The sequence below is a fragment of the Embiotoca jacksoni genome, unplaced genomic scaffold (assembly GCF_022577435.1).
Source record: "Embiotoca jacksoni isolate LCO1_2020_lvr unplaced genomic scaffold, fEmbJac1.0.p SCAF_12, whole genome shotgun sequence".
Taxonomy (NCBI): domain Eukaryota; kingdom Metazoa; phylum Chordata; class Actinopteri; family Embiotocidae; genus Embiotoca; species Embiotoca jacksoni.
Genome location: NW_027185252.1, coordinates 3095448 through 3112038, shown reverse-complemented (window position 1 = coordinate 3112038; position 16591 = coordinate 3095448). Strand labels below are relative to the sequence as shown.

At 43.1% G+C, this 16591-nt stretch overlaps 2 protein-coding genes across 3 annotated transcripts; both read right to left on the bottom strand.

The window, feature by feature from the left end:
• Positions 1–204: 204 nt before the first annotated feature.
• On the bottom strand, positions 205–10301 carry LOC138195138 (aftiphilin-like). Of its 2 annotated transcripts, XM_069144242.1 has the most exons (10): positions 10104–10301; positions 7196–8670; positions 6790–6959; positions 6496–6622; positions 6227–6283; positions 5875–5997; positions 5730–5790; positions 1691–1831; positions 1407–1530; positions 205–1251 (listed from the first exon to the last, which is right to left on the bottom strand). In XM_069144242.1, the coding sequence occupies exons 2-10, from the start codon at positions 8633–8635 to the stop codon at positions 1113–1115; spliced, it is 2382 nt and encodes a 793-aa protein (XP_069000343.1). In that variant the 5' UTR covers positions 8636–8670; positions 10104–10301; the 3' UTR covers positions 205–1112. The 2 variants fall into 2 exon arrangements, with proteins under 2 accessions (XP_069000343.1, XP_069000344.1); XM_069144243.1 differs by lacking the exons at positions 205–1251; positions 1407–1530; positions 1691–1831 and having other exon boundaries at positions 3173–5790; positions 5875–6035; positions 10104–10205.
• A 218-nt stretch (positions 10302–10519) lies between these two features.
• On the bottom strand, positions 10520–15625 carry LOC138195136 (uncharacterized). Its single transcript, XM_069144239.1, has 8 exons — positions 15140–15625; positions 14423–14623; positions 14044–14171; positions 13360–13629; positions 12566–13256; positions 12197–12472; positions 11919–12129; positions 10520–11730 (listed from the first exon to the last, which is right to left on the bottom strand). Exons 1-8 carry the CDS (start codon positions 15200–15202, stop codon positions 11327–11329), a joined length of 2244 nt encoding a protein of 747 aa, XP_069000340.1. The 5' UTR covers positions 15203–15625; the 3' UTR covers positions 10520–11326.
• Positions 15626–16591: the final 966 nt, after the last annotated feature.

Sequence of the window (16591 nt, the reverse complement as noted above, 5' to 3'; positions counted from 1 at the left end):
CAGCAGCCCGGAAGGGAAGGGTGCACATCCGGTGAGCACGAGCGCCGCTCAAATGATAACCCCACCCACCTCCTCCTCCTCCTCCTCCTCCTCCTCACCCCGCCCTCCGAGATTTTAAATTTCTGGTAATTTATCTCAATTAATTTAACAAAAAAAAACAAAAACGAGCAGCCTGATATTTTAATTTCGATGTTTTTACTTGATTGGATGGAGCCCAGTCCTAATAATAACTTCATGGACAAATCTCAAAGCAAATCCTCATTAAAGATGGATGGGAAGCTTAATGATGCCTAATATAGGCAAGACAGTAGGCAGGAAACTGGAAAGCAAAACCTGATTATCTCAGAAATACTCCACATCATTATTATAATATTAAAATAGGCCATAATGGAAAGTTTTTATCCTCCATATGCATATTTAAAACAGAAGCCTGAAAGAATATAAAAAAGAAAAATGGTTAAAAACTGGAATTAAAAACCAAATAAATGCTTCACTTTGTCACACATCCTCATTAAAGGGCACTCTGTGTATACAGGCCTTATCGAACCACTCATATCATTTGTCTTTAATAAAAAAAAAAAAAATATGACGTGTTTTATAGTAAAAATAAATACATACATTCACGAGCAAATGTAATTTAAGTTGGTGAGCTTGTTGTAACAGTCACAGAGTGAATAAACGTGAGAGGGAGGCGGTTTAAAACAAACTAAAGCACAACACTCCACTTTAAAAGGTGAGTAATACGTCAACAGACACTGTAGCTGCACACCTGCTCTTCTACGTGTTTGCAAATTGCTTTAACTTGAAATTGATGTGCGATTTCATACATTCTTGCTCCTTCACTGTCAGTTTTCAAGCTAAAAGGCAGAAGATCGCCAGCAGGTGGAGTATTTTGACCGAAACAGGAAGATAAACCTCGTTTAAAATCCTACCGGGGCCTTTTCAGTCAGTCTGAAATGTCATATGACATCATTGCAGGTGGCATACAAATTAAAATAGCCCATTGTGCTGGGGGGGGGGGGGGGGGGGAACAAATATATTTATATATATTTTCTACATGTATAAGGAAAAATGTCTGTAGGAGTAGTGCGTATGGGGATCACACATCGTTGTCATTTTGGAGGAAAGCATGCTTTGGGTACGAGGATGCTGGGGAACATGAGGACCTTTGCCAGCATGAAGGACAGGTTGGGAAGTCCATCCATCACCCTGCCAGCCTCTGCACTCAGCTCCTCCTCCTGCAGAGGCCTCCTGATGGAGAACGCACACAAAACAAGCTTTTTTTTTTTTTTTTTAAAGTAAGACACAAGCAGATGTTTCATTATTAATACAGCAGAAGAAGCAGAGAATTTGTTGCTTCGTGTATTACTGCAAAATTGTCATATAAACATGCAGTGGCAGCTGACCTGACTGTGACGCTGGTCTTCTCTGCAGCGGACATCAGGCGATTCAAAGTGTCCTCCAGCTGGCTGCTGTCAGCGCTGCTTTCCAGTTTGCTGATGGTCAACTCATACAGCTCACGGTCAACTCCTTTACACAATGAGCGTGTGTTAACACATAAAAATAAAAAAAATAAAAAAGGGAACAAGCTTTAAAGAGGACTTACACACAGCATGAATCTCAATACTGATTTTAATAGTATCATCATGGTGTTGAACGGTGCACTAACAGTGTAGTTTCCCATGCTGACCTGGAGGAGGACTGTTGCTTCTGCTGCTGGACCTGCTCTCCTCCTCAGGACCAAAATAATCCAGGTTGAGATCAGAGCAGCCCGTGCTGGCAGGCGGAGGCAGCGGATGGCGGTGAGACGGGATGACGGGGAGCTCCATTTCTTATTCATCAAAGGAAGAAACATGCATCTACTTAGAAACTGATATTTCCTCCTTTCACTGAGACGGCGTATAATGGACGTATACAAGGTGTACTGCACCTAAATATGTTACGGCACCGTAATAGGCCCCCTTTCTTTTTTTTCCCCCACAGCAGACGTTTGGGTTTGTCAGCACAGGTGTACTTGATAAGCTTAACGATGGCCGAGCTCCTTTAAGCGACCCATTTAAAGCACGTCAGTCACAAAGCATGCACAACACCGGGAGCCTGAAGGGCTCACCTCAATGGAATGCAGCCGTCGTTAACGGGATCAGTTGCAGCTGCGCTGTTCTGGCTCTGACCTGGTAAAAATGACTGCTGTGGAAAACCATGTCAGAGCTTGGAGACATTTACTCGAGATGGCCACCTGAAAGTGAGAGACCTCTGGCAACGATGACCTTTGTCGTTTCTGATTGACGTTGATGGACTCGATTCTTCTGCGCACTAATCGTCTGCTACACGTGTTAATGGGAGGTGGAGGGGTGTTGCAACCGTAGCCTCGTAGTGACTACGGCCAACAGTGTATTGACACGACCTGGTAGCGTGAATGCTCAGCTGCGACTTGCTGTAACTGAGGGAAACATAACTTTTACTCTCTTGACAGAAAATCCTGAAGGAGAACGTGAAGTTATGCAGCAAGACACTCGAACCGAAGAGTATGTCACCTCCTGAAGGACTCAAAAAGCAAGAGAAGTAAAAATTTTGCAGTGGCCAAGTCAAAGTCCGGACTCTAAACCCCGATGGAGATGCTTGTTAGCGACCTGAAAAGTACAATTTCATGCTCGCAAACCTTCTGATGCTGCTGCTTTAAAGCAGTTCTGCAAGGGAAAAGTGGGCACAAATTTAATAACGGCAATGTCACAGACTGATCTCGAGTTATTGGAGGCGTTCGGGTGCAGTTGTTGCTGCTAAAAGTGGCACAACTGGGTTAAGTTTGTGGAGTAGAAATCTCTTTTTCACACTGGTGATTTAGGTGTGATGCTTTGTTTCATTACATTTTAAAAACTTGCCTTCAATCAATTTGCCTCGGTTTTATGTTAAGTTTGTTTGAAAGTCTGACACAGTTTAGTGCAAGAGACACAAAAATAGAAGAACTCAGGAGGGAGAAGAACCTTTTCTGGCACCGCTGAAAATGAGATCACAGCAGTTTTATATCCTTTGTCTTGTTAAAAAAAACAAAAACAACAACAAAGGGACAGAAAATCCAAGCAAGCTGTTTGAATATTCTATCGTTTCAAAGTAAAGTGAAGCAGCTTTCAGCAGGAGCGGAAATCTGAAGGGAAGAGAGGCCAAACCAAGCACCGAGGATCAATTGATTTATTTCAGTATTTACAAGGAGTTCCCACCAGTTCTTATTGCAGTGTTTTGATTCTCAATTTGAGCAGTAAATAAATAAACAAAGGATTTCTGTCAACAAACTATAGGTCCAGAGATTATTTCACCATTTGAACAAAAAGTTAAGCACTTTTTTTTTTTTTTTTTTTTTTTTTTTTAAACTGATTTGTTAGCAAAAAGGCACAACTCATTATGAAAGACTGTATCTGCATTTACAGAAATGTTGTAGAAATACCTTTGATTGGTAATGAAAGGCTGAAGAAGTGGATTTCAGGTATCAATTGTTTTCTCAAAATAATAATAATAATAATAATAATAATAAGCATTGGAATTAAAACACTTTGTCCTATTAAGCATGCGCATATAAGATAGGACAAGTGCATTGGAAGTAAACACAAAAACAAACAAATAAAAGCAGAATTAAGTGACAGAAGAAATCCTGTGTCACATTTATTTTCTCCAGTTTTAATGACGTCTTATCACGGCAATGATGCCCCCTAACAGATTCAATCAAAGCCCAAAAATAGATATCTTAGCTACTGAAATAAAAAAAACAATGAAATAAACAATCCTACAAACATATCCTTTTTGATCTTTTTTTTTTCTGCACTCAGCACCACCTACAGATAATACACTGCCCTCTGCTGTGTATACGCTGTCACTACAACACTGCTTTGTTGTCAGTATAAAGTATTTGTATCATTTCATCTCTGAACATTTCTCTTGAAGGTGTGAATGCATCAAGAGCAAAATATAAAACTGATCATAAACGATCGGAACGGGCAGAAAGATTTTCTTAACGTTGAAGAGTTAAGTTCAATATTAGTGTCTGCGACTGAAGTCCTCCTGGTTTCATCAAGGAAATTAATGCCAGACTTCATTGAATAGTGTTGTCAGCTGTTGAGCTCCTTCCTTAGATATTTATGTGTATGTATCTATTAGCTCCATCACAACCGTGTGTTTACCTTTCATGCTACCAACCAAAAAGTTATTTAAAAAAAAAAAAAAAAAAATATTCTGATAATTCTGTTTATCTTCACGCTGGTTTCGTTTGTGAAAAATACACAAGTTTTAGATTAGATATAATATTTTAGAGTACTTCAGTGGATTTAGCATACTTTAGTGTGACCCTCTTCGAAGACATGCAGCAGCAAAATGACTCGTGTCTCGGTCACTGTCCTGAAAAGAAAAACTGACTCGGACTACTTCTGGTTTTGCGGAGCAGTAAACCAGCTAATAATGAGAGAAAGTCTCTTCCACTTTACCTGCTACAAGAAAACACTTTAAAACAAAAGACGACACTTGACAACATGCTAATTTGTGTCCAATGAATTTTCTTTTCTGGTATTTCTTTTTGTTTTGTGATTCGGTTTGAATCCTGGTCCGCATCCTGTCTCATTAACTTAGAGAAATAAATACATCAGCCAGTGGTTAAATGTATATCTAACCTTTGTGAATTATATGTAAATAAACAAAAGATCATACTCGATGATTTCATAATATATAATAACACTTATTTTGTGGATTTCAACGGTAAACACGACTGTACTACCTCTGGTTCTAATTGAATTAAACTTTCCTGAGCAAAAAATAACACTTACTGTATTACCTGTGTTGCTTACTTATTAAAGTATCTTTTGTTTTGTCTTCACCAAAGATGTCCAACATAAAACCTTTCACACGCAAATCTGAGCACATAAATGCTTTCTGTTAAAAACACTTGAGCGCCAAATTATGTCAAAACCTGGATGATACGATCATTTATAGTGTAAATTTAAGTGTGTAATACAATCATGCTCTGGGCAAATGGTAGACACTGAAAAATTTCAACCAATAAACAATATGAAAATTGTTTTTGGATAAATCAACATGGGACATTTAGGGCCATGTTCAATGAGTTAATTAATAAATATTCTGTGGGATAAACAGAGTCAGTGTTTCGTGTTTTGCAAGTGTGACATTAATTTAGCAAAAAAAAAAAAAGTACCTAAAGACCATCAAAGCAGCACAACAATGTGCACATGTTGTTCCAGTCACCTTCATCCACATCCGGTGTAACCACTTAAAGATGGACAGGACAAATGTTTCCCATCACTAACAGGGAACTGATAAATACTGAGATAAATTCTTTCAAAAAAGGTGACAGCAGGTAAAGATGAGACACGAGAAGAGATGAAGGAGAGCGAAAAGGGAGGCCGGCACGGTGTTTCCCCCTGTGATGGTTTCATGGCTGATCGGTCATTTTTCCTGTTTGGTTGCACATCTGTTGTACTTTAAAGTCTGTTGACAGCAACATGATCTATTTTTTTCCACAAAATGTTGTGGTCAGCCACCACTGCTGAGTGAGAGGAGGGGAAACACGGCGGGAATACAAAGAAGCAGCACAAGCCCTGAAGGAGGAGGAAGAGGAGGAGGAGGAGAAGTAAACTCTCAACAGTTTTAGCTCGTTTAATCGAAGCCGTGTCGAGGATGGCTGGTAGTCTACTTCCGACCCCAGAAGTGAGGGGCTCGGCGAGGGGACGTACCGTCCTGAGAGCTGCTAAGGCCACGGCTGCTCCAGTCCAGCTGGCTGGAAGGAAGCTCCTCCTACAAAGAAGAGAAATTAACAACATTTAAAAATCTGCATTTCGGCTTAATGGCTTCGTGCGCAAATCAAACAGAGCGGTTCACCTGCGCTGAATGTGTGGAAGGGTCCGGTACGTCGAGGGGCCCCGGAGGTGCTTGCGCTGCGACCGCTGCGTGTCCTGGAGAACAGACAGCTGACACAGCGTCTTTGGTGGGCTCGAGCATTCCCTGATGAACGAGAAACACGGCACGGAAAACTCTAACACCTGGAAAATATGAGTTGTTTTTGTAGGGGCGGAAGACGTCATCATTCGAGCTGCATTCAGACAGAAGAGGCGGTTTGTCTGGTCTCCGATCACATGTGAAGTTGGTCATTTTAAAACAGCACAAGGCTTCTTTCTAATACAAAAACAAGTTGATTAGTTGATTTGAGTTACATCTCCCGCGGTTGACTCACCAAGCCGGATGCGAAAGCGGGCACAGTCATAGGCTGCTTCTTCGTCCCCATAAACACCTTTCAGAAGGCAAAGACACACAAAACAGGTTATTTGTCGTTTGTTTTTTTTACCGAGAGCGACTTGCAGCGAGTGCAACAACATATCATAGCAACCGACAGTGTCACATCTTGTAAATATTCCAGGATTTGTCACTAAAGTCACCACAGAAGCAGTTTCAGCTCGTCAACCCAGATATTCCTGGTAGAGACGCTGCCGATGACACACTCACAATGTTCCTCGTTTCCACACCGAGGCACCTGAGCAGAATCCTGTTGGTGTGGGAGCCGCCCCACTGAAACTGGAGGCCCACCGCACTGTGGACGTCCTGGTGTGGCCACAGCATCTCCCGCTGCACCCTGGGAGACGGCGGGAGAATTAATAAAGCAGCGTCGTGGTATATTTAGAGACGTTAAAATGATATCAATCATCTAAAATAAAAATAAAATCGCTTTTATTGTAGTGAAACTAAATGAAATTGTAAAACTAGTTAAAAGGAGAATGTGATGTTAGTAGGTTTCCTCACCACTGAGCACCGCTGAGCTTTGGTATCGTCTTCTCACTCTCCACGAGGTGTCGGGTTTGAAGTAAAGCACCGAGGCCGAGCAGCAGCTCCGCCTCACCTTCCACAGCTTGAACCTCTAGCTCCGGGAAAGTGGCCTGCATGACCTGCTGGACACGACAGGACAGTGAAGCCTGGGCGGAAAACAGAGAAAGACGGTTCCTTTTGTTAGACAGAATTTCAAAAATACGTCATCATGTTTCCAATAACTTCAAGCTTTTCCTGTTGTTTAATTTCCCATGAAAAAGTTTTTGGGAACAAATATAAAGCATAACAATAAAAGAGGGATATAAAGGAAGATTAGAAACACGGTGGGGCTGATAAGAATTTTGTCTTTCTCAGTATTAGTTTTCAGTGAACTGTCTCCTACCTGACAGCTGTCCCTCCTGGGACCTCCACACTGTCCCGCCCTGTCCTGCTCCTCCTCAGTGTCCCCATCAGTCTGCAGGCTGCTGACCGGCTCCCTGAACTGCGTCCAGGTTTTTCCTTCCACCGGTGCGCTCTGGTCCTTGAACTCCGCCCACGACCCCGCTCCATCCTCCTGCGTGGGCGCCGAGCAGAAGTCTGCGAAGCTGTCGCTGGGCGGGAGGTTTCCCAGACTCTGCACCGCAGCATCAGCTCTTTGGGCGTGTTCTTCATCTCTGTGATGCTCCGAGCTGCTGCCAGTGAAATCAGCAAATTTGTCTCCCGTATTTGTTCCAGACTGTGACTGGTCGGAGGTAGCAGAAGTTTCCTGAGTCGCGTATCGGTTGCAGAGATGAAAACACTTCTCTGACTCAGACTGGTTGAGGTTTGCTGCACCGCTGTTGAGAAAAGAGTCCGAATGCGTGTAGTTTCCCAGCTCTTCGTCCTCGTCATCAGTCGGGTCCCAATCAGTTTGACCGTCGTGAGAAACGAGGGATGAAACGTTTGGTTCCAAGTCGGCAGAAGCACCCTCAAATGAAAAATCGTCACCGAAGGACCCCGGGTCCTCTGACGAAGCCTCATACGTACCGAATGTTTGGGGGAGAGAAAAAACCGCCGCCACGCCTTCCTCCTGCTCCTCTGAGATTTGAAGAGAACCGCGCCTCCTTTCCCTCGGAGCGTCCCCGGGCGGGCTTCGCTCTGCCGCACCGCGTGGAAAATCCAAAGCTGCTGCGGCATCCTGAGACTGACGGTGGTCCTGAGACGGTCGCACGAGTGCTGCGTCTCTCTTCTCACAGTGCTTGACCACAGTGCAGACGTTTCCTCTCACCTTAGATCGGGGTTCAGACTCCATAATGACCTCCTGTCCTGAAGCTGAAGCACAGATTCGTTCACCCACGTTGTTGTTTGTTCCTCCCACTCTGCCGTCCCATCCCTCTGTGTTGTCCAAGGGAGAGAGGCCACAGCACCAGGGGTGAGCTGCCTGCTCTGTGAACACAGTGAAATCAGCAAACCCCGTTTCCTCCTCTGGAGAGCAAGCACCCGCAACAGAAGCACCGTGTCTTTCAGCGTATCCGTTCGTGAGGTGCCAAGAAGAGTCAGTCTTACAATCCTGCGCTTCCATCGGACTCCTGTCGGACTCCGAGTTCACAGTGGATGTAGGTTGGGATTGTTCGACGGGGGGGTTAAAGCTGCAGCCAGGTCGATGGGTGGCTGGTTTTAAGGTGGGAGACGGCTGTCTGAAACCGGAAGGTGGCTCGGTGGCATCGGCAAAGCCGAGAGGCGAGAAGGACACCCCGACGGAGAAGTCCCCGAACTCGTCCTCCTCTGATACCACCTCCCCATCGCCACCGTCGTCCAGCGGAGGGGGGGAGGTGGAGTGCAAGGGCACGATGACCGGCTCCATGGTTTCTCCTAGCAGGATCCGAAGGCCTCGTGCACCTTTTGGAGAGGAAAGTGGAAAGAAAAACGTGAATAAAAGTGTCATAAACGACAGCCTTCTGGGTATCGGAATTTTGTTTTCAATGTGTTCGTGATAGTAATTTCTCAGCACCAGAATTGACTGAATATACTGGTACTATCTGGGTTTTCCTATAACCAGAGCAAAGGCAAATATGTATTTATTTTATTATTTTTTATTTAGTTTAGACTTCCTGCAAACTGTTTTATAAATGAAGGAACTTGCACACAAAAATGATTTAAAAAAAACAAAACAGAACTTGATGAATCTATTGCACAATCTCATCATAAAAAAAATAATAATTTAACAGGTGTTTACATCTGAAGAGTGGTGGAAGGAGCATTCAGACGCTTTACTTATACAGGCACCAAGCCAACAAAGTCAATACTCCATAACCATTATGCATGAAAAATATTTCTTCACTAAGAAACTTGTAAAAAAAAAACTATAATAGCTGCTGGAGGTAGAAGTACTTTGAGTTGTATTTTAAAGGCTTGTTATATTATCCACCGGGTCAAACCGTCATCTTAAAAGTAACCGAAGCTGTCAAATAAACGCAGAGGAGTAGAAAGTACAACGAAGGCGGAAACAGAAAGTGGGATTAAATGGAAATACTCAAGTAAAGTACAAGAAGGACATCAGAATTGTGCAGCGCTCGAGTAAATACACTTCATTACTTACGAGATGTGAGATATTAGCAGCTCTGTGTCACTCCTTCTGACCCTGAAGTGGAAAAAAAAAAAAAAAAAAAGGAAACCGATACAGGAAACGTGATCCCTGCTTTGTGCTGCTCAGGTGAACAATTTAAAACCCAAGTCCACTTCAGGATCAGAGATGGATTAACGCCAGCATTAAAAACACAAACACACATTAACTAACCTTCCTGTCTGATTGATATATATATATATATTATTTATACAAAATAAATAAAATAAAACAAAAATCATGCTAAGGTTTTATATATATATTAAAAAAAAAACCTTAGCATGATTTTTGTTTTATTTTATTTTGGCTACTGACGTCATGCCATCTTCTCCCTCCTTGACGGACAGGTGTCACGCCGTCCGTCACGTGACACGAACGGCTCAGCGTGAAGTCACGTATGCCGCTAATGGACCCGCTGAGGGAGGCGATAATTAATGCCGTTGCTTGCTATTTATCGGACAACTAATTAGGTTGAAATAAAGGTCCAAACGGGACAAAAAAAAAAAATAAGTAAATAAATAAATAATAAATAAAAAGCTTCATCCCAAATTACATTCCGCTTTCTTGTAACTGATTAGCTAAACGTTACCGACGGCTAGCTCGTGTAGCCGCCGCTAACGGAAAAGCTATTCTTCAAAAGCATCTAAACAAAGATTTATATTTATATGTTTGCTGAATAATAAGCCGGCAACAGCAGCTTTGTATTTACCAACACTCCTTCACTTCGCTCGTGTGTCGGTGCTGCAGCCTCGTTCTCCATCACGTCTCTTTCTCCGTCGGCATTTAATTGAGATGGTTTGGAAGTGAAGAGGTCTCACTGCGCCACGTTTCCACCCGCCGCTTAATCTGAGCGCAGAGAATTTTGAGTTGCAGACCGGGGAGTGACTCCTCCTCACTATAGACGATCTTGGTTGATGGCCGAGGTGTCTCGGAACAATGTCGCCCCCTGCTGGGGGGGATTTGACCCTACACCGCCCTTTATTGGCCTCTTTCAATTTATTCTGCTTCTTTACTGCTGTGGTTGTGTTTATAGTCATAGTAAAAAGTAGAGGCAATAGCAATACAGTTTATTTAGTCAAATAAGGGCGTGTGATGCACACCTCCATGGCTCATTTTAAAGTGAAGAAGAGTGGATGAGTGATCATATTACATGAGTGCTGACCTATAATAAGGGCACACAGGGAGATATAAACTTCATGTTTGTGTTTAATGGAGCATATCAGTAAATATAAGGGCTGAGGGCACAAATGTACCCTGTACAGGTGGGATTTTAGGGAGTTTAAACGACAGTCGTATCCAAGTATGCAAGGATGAACATGGACCCAAAATTAAAGGTACTGTGCTTTATTTAAAAAAAAATGTTTCTATAGTGGTTGTGACCATTTATATTGCCACATTAATTTCATATGTGGCATAATAATATAATAGCAGCAGAACACAATGTTTAACGTCAAATTAAGCCTTTTGACTCAAAATAATTTTAGTTTTTTAATGTAATTAGAACAAAATTACAAGAAGAGAAATTGTTTCTGAGTCAATTACAAACCCTTTAAATTAAATATCTATATATTTACATATTTACAGAACAATAGTATGCACCACCTCAGGGTGGGAGGTCCACATGATACAACATCATGTACCCAAATTTAACTAGTTCACATTTACAGATTGAGAAAAGATAGTATTTTATTTATCCAAATGGAAATTATTGCGCAGCAGCCACAGTACAAGAGGGAAAGAATGAAATATTTAAATGTTGAGTGCAATATCAACATAATATAACAATAAATCAGTAACAGGTTTGTAAAAATAACTATAGACATAAAGCTATAGGCATTTCAGAGTGGAGTGTGGCGGTGCATTTGAGTGTCTGACCTCTGCAAAGGAGGGGAAGGGTGAGGATGAGGAGGGTTGAGGTGCACTGCAGTTGCACTACTGATCACCACCGAGAGACGTGTTCTCTACACATGTTGATGTGGAATGAGGTTCACTTTTCCTGCTCTGCTGTTTCTTTGAGTACGGGTGCTCCCTCGGCGAACACTTCGCAGGTCGACCGAGTATCACCGCTCTTCTTCCTCTTACCGCAGCTTTCCTGCTCGCGATAGCTGTCGGCTGTACGCCCATCAGTTTTAAAGGCTGCAGATTTATGGGGGTCACCTGCGGTACCTTACCGAAACGAAACAGAGCTGACCTGAGCGAGCTGTCGTTCAGTCTGCCGTAGGTTCCCAGAAAGGAGCGAATGGGTGCCGAGAAGGTTTGGGGGTCATTTTTTAGTTTATCTGTGAGACTCCTGCAGAACTTCTGGATCATCTCCTCGAGGTGTTCTCCAGATGACCCTGTAGGTAAAACACAAAACACCAATAAAACTAAATTAAACAGTTTGGGAAATTATTAGAAAAGAAATGCAATACAGTCAATAGAATATACTTTTGTTTTAATTAGATTTTGTACTTTTCAAAGCAACAAACTGCATCCAATCCGTGGCTAAGCATTTCAAACTCCATGAAAAGGCCGGACGACTCACCGGCTGCGATCTCCTGGTAGATCTTTCTCATCTCAGGTGTGGTGACGTGTGGGAAGCTCTCAGGATGACTAAACGTATTCATTACTGCACTTTGATGTTTGCACAGTGCACCAGTGACTCCGGCTGCGCATGTGCAGCATCCAATCGCCGTGTTGACGTCGTACTCCATCTCAGTCTTTGCACTTTGAACCACGTAGTGGTCCTGGTCTACCTGTGAAAATGACACAAAAGATGGAGTTGCCATTTTAAAATACACAAATTTAAAATGCGGCCTGTACCTGTGCAATCTTTTCAGGATCCACATCATTTCCGTGAAGGAACGGCTTCGCTCTGGAAAACTCAGACATCCCCTGATCTGCGAGGTCGGTGAGACGACGAACGTAGTGGCCCTCCAACCTGGTTGTAACAAAATCTACCAACTGAGTCGTGTTGTATGACCTCAGTCTGTGAAGGGCTTCCTCCTTCACCACTTTCACAGGACTATCCACAAGACGGTTGGTGCTATGGCCTCCTGTCGGAAGACAGACGGCCCAATCTTCGTGCCTCCCGTATACCTGGAAGTCATTTAAAAACAGAGCATTAGTCCAGAAGGTTCAGTAATGTTATAGCATGTAAAAAGTATGTTGCATATATTGTGACGAACACACCTCGGCCAGGTGGTGGAGGAATCTCGGATATTTCACGGTAACAGGGTCAGCGAGACATCTTTTGTACTGCAGTGTCCGAGATGGGGCTGAGTCAGCATACACAAGGCTCTTGAATGAATTCAGGAGCGGCGGCCGGTCTTGCTTAGCCACGCCGTTGTGTGCGCTCCACAGCCATTTCCACATGACTTTCAGCAGGTGGGACTGGCTCAGGAGCAGCCGGGCTTCAGGGAAAACCGCCTGCAGGGAGTGCCGCAGAGCCCCGCAGTCATCCGTCACGACGACGTCAGGCCGTTCCCGTCCGAAGAAGCTCCCGCCGGGCAGAAGGGTTTGCAGGAGCTGGAGCCCGGATGTCACAGTGGACTGGTTCGATGACGTCGTCATGAGCACCCCTAAAGGCAATTCTCCAGCAGCGGAGTGGGTAAGGAGGAGGAATATCCGGTGGTCCTGGCGGTCGCAGTTTCCCGATGAATCCACAGACATGATTTCTCCACTTTCTCTCAGCTTGGTGTGGACTCTTTTCATGAGTGGGGAACATACGGCAATCACCAGCTGACCGTCTGGAGTTTTTTCAATTTTTGCATTAGTGTCCCCTTGCACCATGTTGTACTGGTGAAGTCTGTCCTTGAGATCTACCAGCATCTCCTCCTCTGATGGTGAACTTGACGTCGCTGGGAAAAGCTTGTAGTAAAGCCTGCAAAAAATTAAATTAAGCGAGCAAGAGAAAGCCCCCCAAAAAAATCAGAGATAGTTAAGATGCGGCACTTTTCCATCATTAAAAGTACTGTATTTCTAACCTGTAACAAAACTGGATGTCAGGACAGATGGAGCGGTCTGCAGCGGCGTAGGCGTAGTTTTCTCCCTCCTGCTCCTGCAGATCATACATGATCATGTCCAGCGCAGACGAGGGGGAGTGGCCTCTCTCGAAGAGCGCCTTCAGTTTGGCTACGGTCTCCGCCGAGACGTCTCGCTTCTGCATAACGTCCGCACACGACAGCTGGTGGTTATGCTCGTGTCTGAGGTTGACGTTCAACAGGTAGCCGTCCTTAATGTGAGGATCCGCTGACCTGAATGACAATAAATCATTAGTAGTCGCAACAAACTTTTGGAACTAACAGTCAGTTGTGGCAACTGTCATATTTTATGCTGCGGTGCGTAAAAGCAGCCGATGTCAGCTGGATGGAGAAACTGGTGCGGAAGGCAGAGTCGTAGAGGTCAGTCGGGATTCTGTCAGCGTGTAACATGCTGTTACAGAAAATACATTTCACACTGTGTACAATACACTTATGAAGAAGAGCATCTTTGATGAACCAATGTGTTTTTCACAAGTGTCAATTAGACAGTAATGTATTTGTAGATAATATCCTGTGAAAAGACACTTGTCTACAGCATATGTAAACATATACTGTTTTTTGTACGTACAGTATATAGCCACTGTGATAAGTAATCTACCCCACAGGATGAATAAAATATGACCTTACCTGGACTTCCTGTCCTGGCTGTGTGTGTGCCTTTTCAGGACCAAGTACATGGTGGCGCTGCATGATGTGTTTTTGGTCTTTTTTCCTTCCGTTTTGGGAAATGTGTTGTACTGACACCTCAAGTCCACCTAAGACACAAAAATACACAATGAACGGCATATTGGACACAGCGGATCTCTATTATCAAGCACCCTACTATATGCACTTATTGGGCGTTATTGATGCCAACTTAAAACAATACGAGACCATTTTTAGACAATAGGCATTTTGTGACCGGATTCATAAATTAAAATGTGAATTAAAAGTGATTATACTTGAAGCTATATCAACTTGCAACGAATTTAATCCAATGGTTGTGTTTCTTCTTTGTGAATCGTACCCTGTAGGCGTTGTAACGTCCGGTGTTTGGATATGTTTTCGACTTCCTCCAAGTGTGCCCAGAGGAGATTTGGAAATCTTCAAGCCAACTGCGAACCTCGTCTTCTGACGTAATTCTCAGTTTAATAAGCGCCCTAAACTGAGCCTGAGCCGTCTCCTCGTAGGAACACACCAGATGGACGTATCCCTCAGGTAGGATTTTCTAAAAGAAAAAAGAAAAAATTATGTATATAAATTATATAGTTATATAGGTTAAGACCTTTAAAAGTGTGGATTCAGCTGTTATATTCATACGTTTTCCCTTCATTCAATAATGGCTATTTTAACATATGTAAAAACAGTATAATTCACTAAACACTAATTGTATTATTTATATTTGACACAGTTTTAAACCCAAAATAAAAATAAAACCTAAAACCTCCATTTAGTTGATGTCCAGTGCTGCATGAAAGATGTAGATACTGTTGTAACCATCCATCCTACAAATAACATTCAATCTTGAATTTATTTGGGCTATAAATATCATATTTTGACCAATAACTGGTCATTTCTTACATCTTTAAATACTACTTTCTTTAAATCCCTTTATGCATAATAACATATATTTACAAAGTGGGCTGTCTGGTAGCAGGCAGTTCCAAACTTTTGAATACAGATACAGCAAGTTATCAACATTTCATGTAATTTAACATCTGCCAGACAAACTTAAGATCCTGACCTCCAACAGCGGGTGCTCTGCCTTTCCTGCCTGCTGGCAGTGTGGGCACGAAGTCATGTTCATTCAAAATGTAAAAGTCAACACGAGGCCTACTGGTAAAAGCGGATCGAGTTATCTTCACGTGATAAGGAGAAAAGGAGGGAGAAGCAGGAGCAGCTGCAGATTTGGTGATTTATGAAATCAGCTGGTCGGGCCAAAACACACCGTCGCCATCCTAGGGAAAAAAATGACGACGTCCCCGGCATGTACGGTCTATGGGCATAACGGAACACCAGTTAACAGCACCAGCAGCGAACGTGAAGGTTGGTAACACCGATATAATGTTGAAGTGAAGGAATAAACTCCCCCGAAACGATCCGATATATAGTTTAACAATGTTTAATAAAAATAAAATAAAAAAATAAAAAATAAAACACAACGACGACAACAACCCAACATGTGACAACAGGGTGTGTTAATACTTCCGGCTCAAGGACTCATCGCTCTCTAGCGCCCCCTGCTGCTGCGGGTGACTGAGTGTGGACAATAGAAACAGCGGGAAATGGCTGGTGAATGGCTCGGTCGTCGCAGACCGTTTGTAAATCTGAGCAGTTCTGGACTGTGTCGGTGAATTTTACGAGTCGGATGGTGAAAACAACAACACGACAAACAACGTCAGGGGGAACCCGACGGATGAACCGTCCTACCACGCTATTTATTGTGCCAAAAGTACCGGGATGTCCGACTACATCCGGTCGTAGTTTGCAGTATGGCCCCCCCCCCCCAAAAAAAAAAAAAAAAACCCAATCCCGCGGATTTTTACCGGGCACGCGCCTCAAAAATCGATTAGACACACCCGCAGACTTTGAGGCGCGTCCCCGCGAGAAGTCCCACGAGGGCTCTCTGGCGGACATTTTGAGTCATTTAAACACGCTTTCCGTAAATCTGCCTTTCTGCTGGTTTTGCCTGAGGGAATTACCCACAGTTCGCATTAAACCTGGTCGTCTTCTCTCCAATCAGGTCCGGATACTTCTGGACCTTTCCCGTTGTCCTGCCCAGAGGATGTAAACAAACTAAGCATAGAGAGTGTTATAAGTTATTTATTGCACGTTTGTAAAGTTTTTTTTTTTTTTTTTTTAAAGTTTAATCTTTGCATTTGATTTACTAACACTAATGCCTTTTCTGATAATTATCTAAAATGAATAAACATTATATAGACCAAAATACTCTGCTTTCTGAAAGATATGGTCTCTGATACTAGTAGACAGACGAGAAAGCTGGGTGGGACTTTCTGGCACAGCACTAAACTGGTTTAAATCCAACTTGAAATACAGAGAATGCTTTGTGTCTATGGCTAATTAAACATCAGAGTCGACTAAAATGACATGTGGTGTTCCCCAAGGTTCAATTCTGGGGCCTCTTCTGTTCAACATCTATATGCTTCCACTGGCTCAGATTATGGAAAACAACAAA

What these genes read in the sequence shown, in the direction of transcription:
- LOC138195138 (XM_069144242.1), bottom strand. Translation starts at nt 8,635, where the DNA reads ATGGAGCCGGTCATCGTGCCCTTGCACTCCACCTCCCCCCCTCCGCTG. An exon ending in CCAGGAGGGACAGCTGTCAG is followed by an intron (nt 6,960 to 7,195) that starts GTAGGAGACAGT and finishes TTTTCCGCCCAG; the next exon opens with GCTTCACTGTCCTGTCGTGT. An exon ending in AAGCAACAGTCCTCCTCCAG is followed by an intron (nt 1,531 to 1,690) that starts GTCAGCATGGGA and finishes CATTGTGTAAAG; the next exon opens with GAGTTGACCGTGAGCTGTAT.
- LOC138195136 (XM_069144239.1), bottom strand. Translation starts at nt 15,202, where the DNA reads ATGAACATGACTTCGTGCCCACACTGCCAGCAGGCAGGAAAGGCAGAG. An exon ending in TCCTCCACCACCTGGCCGAG is followed by an intron (nt 12,473 to 12,565) that starts GTGTGTTCGTCA and finishes AATGACTTCCAG; the next exon opens with GTATACGGGAGGCACGAAGA. An exon ending in ATCCTGAAAAGATTGCACAG is followed by an intron (nt 12,130 to 12,196) that starts GTACAGGCCGCA and finishes TCATTTTCACAG; the next exon opens with GTAGACCAGGACCACTACGT.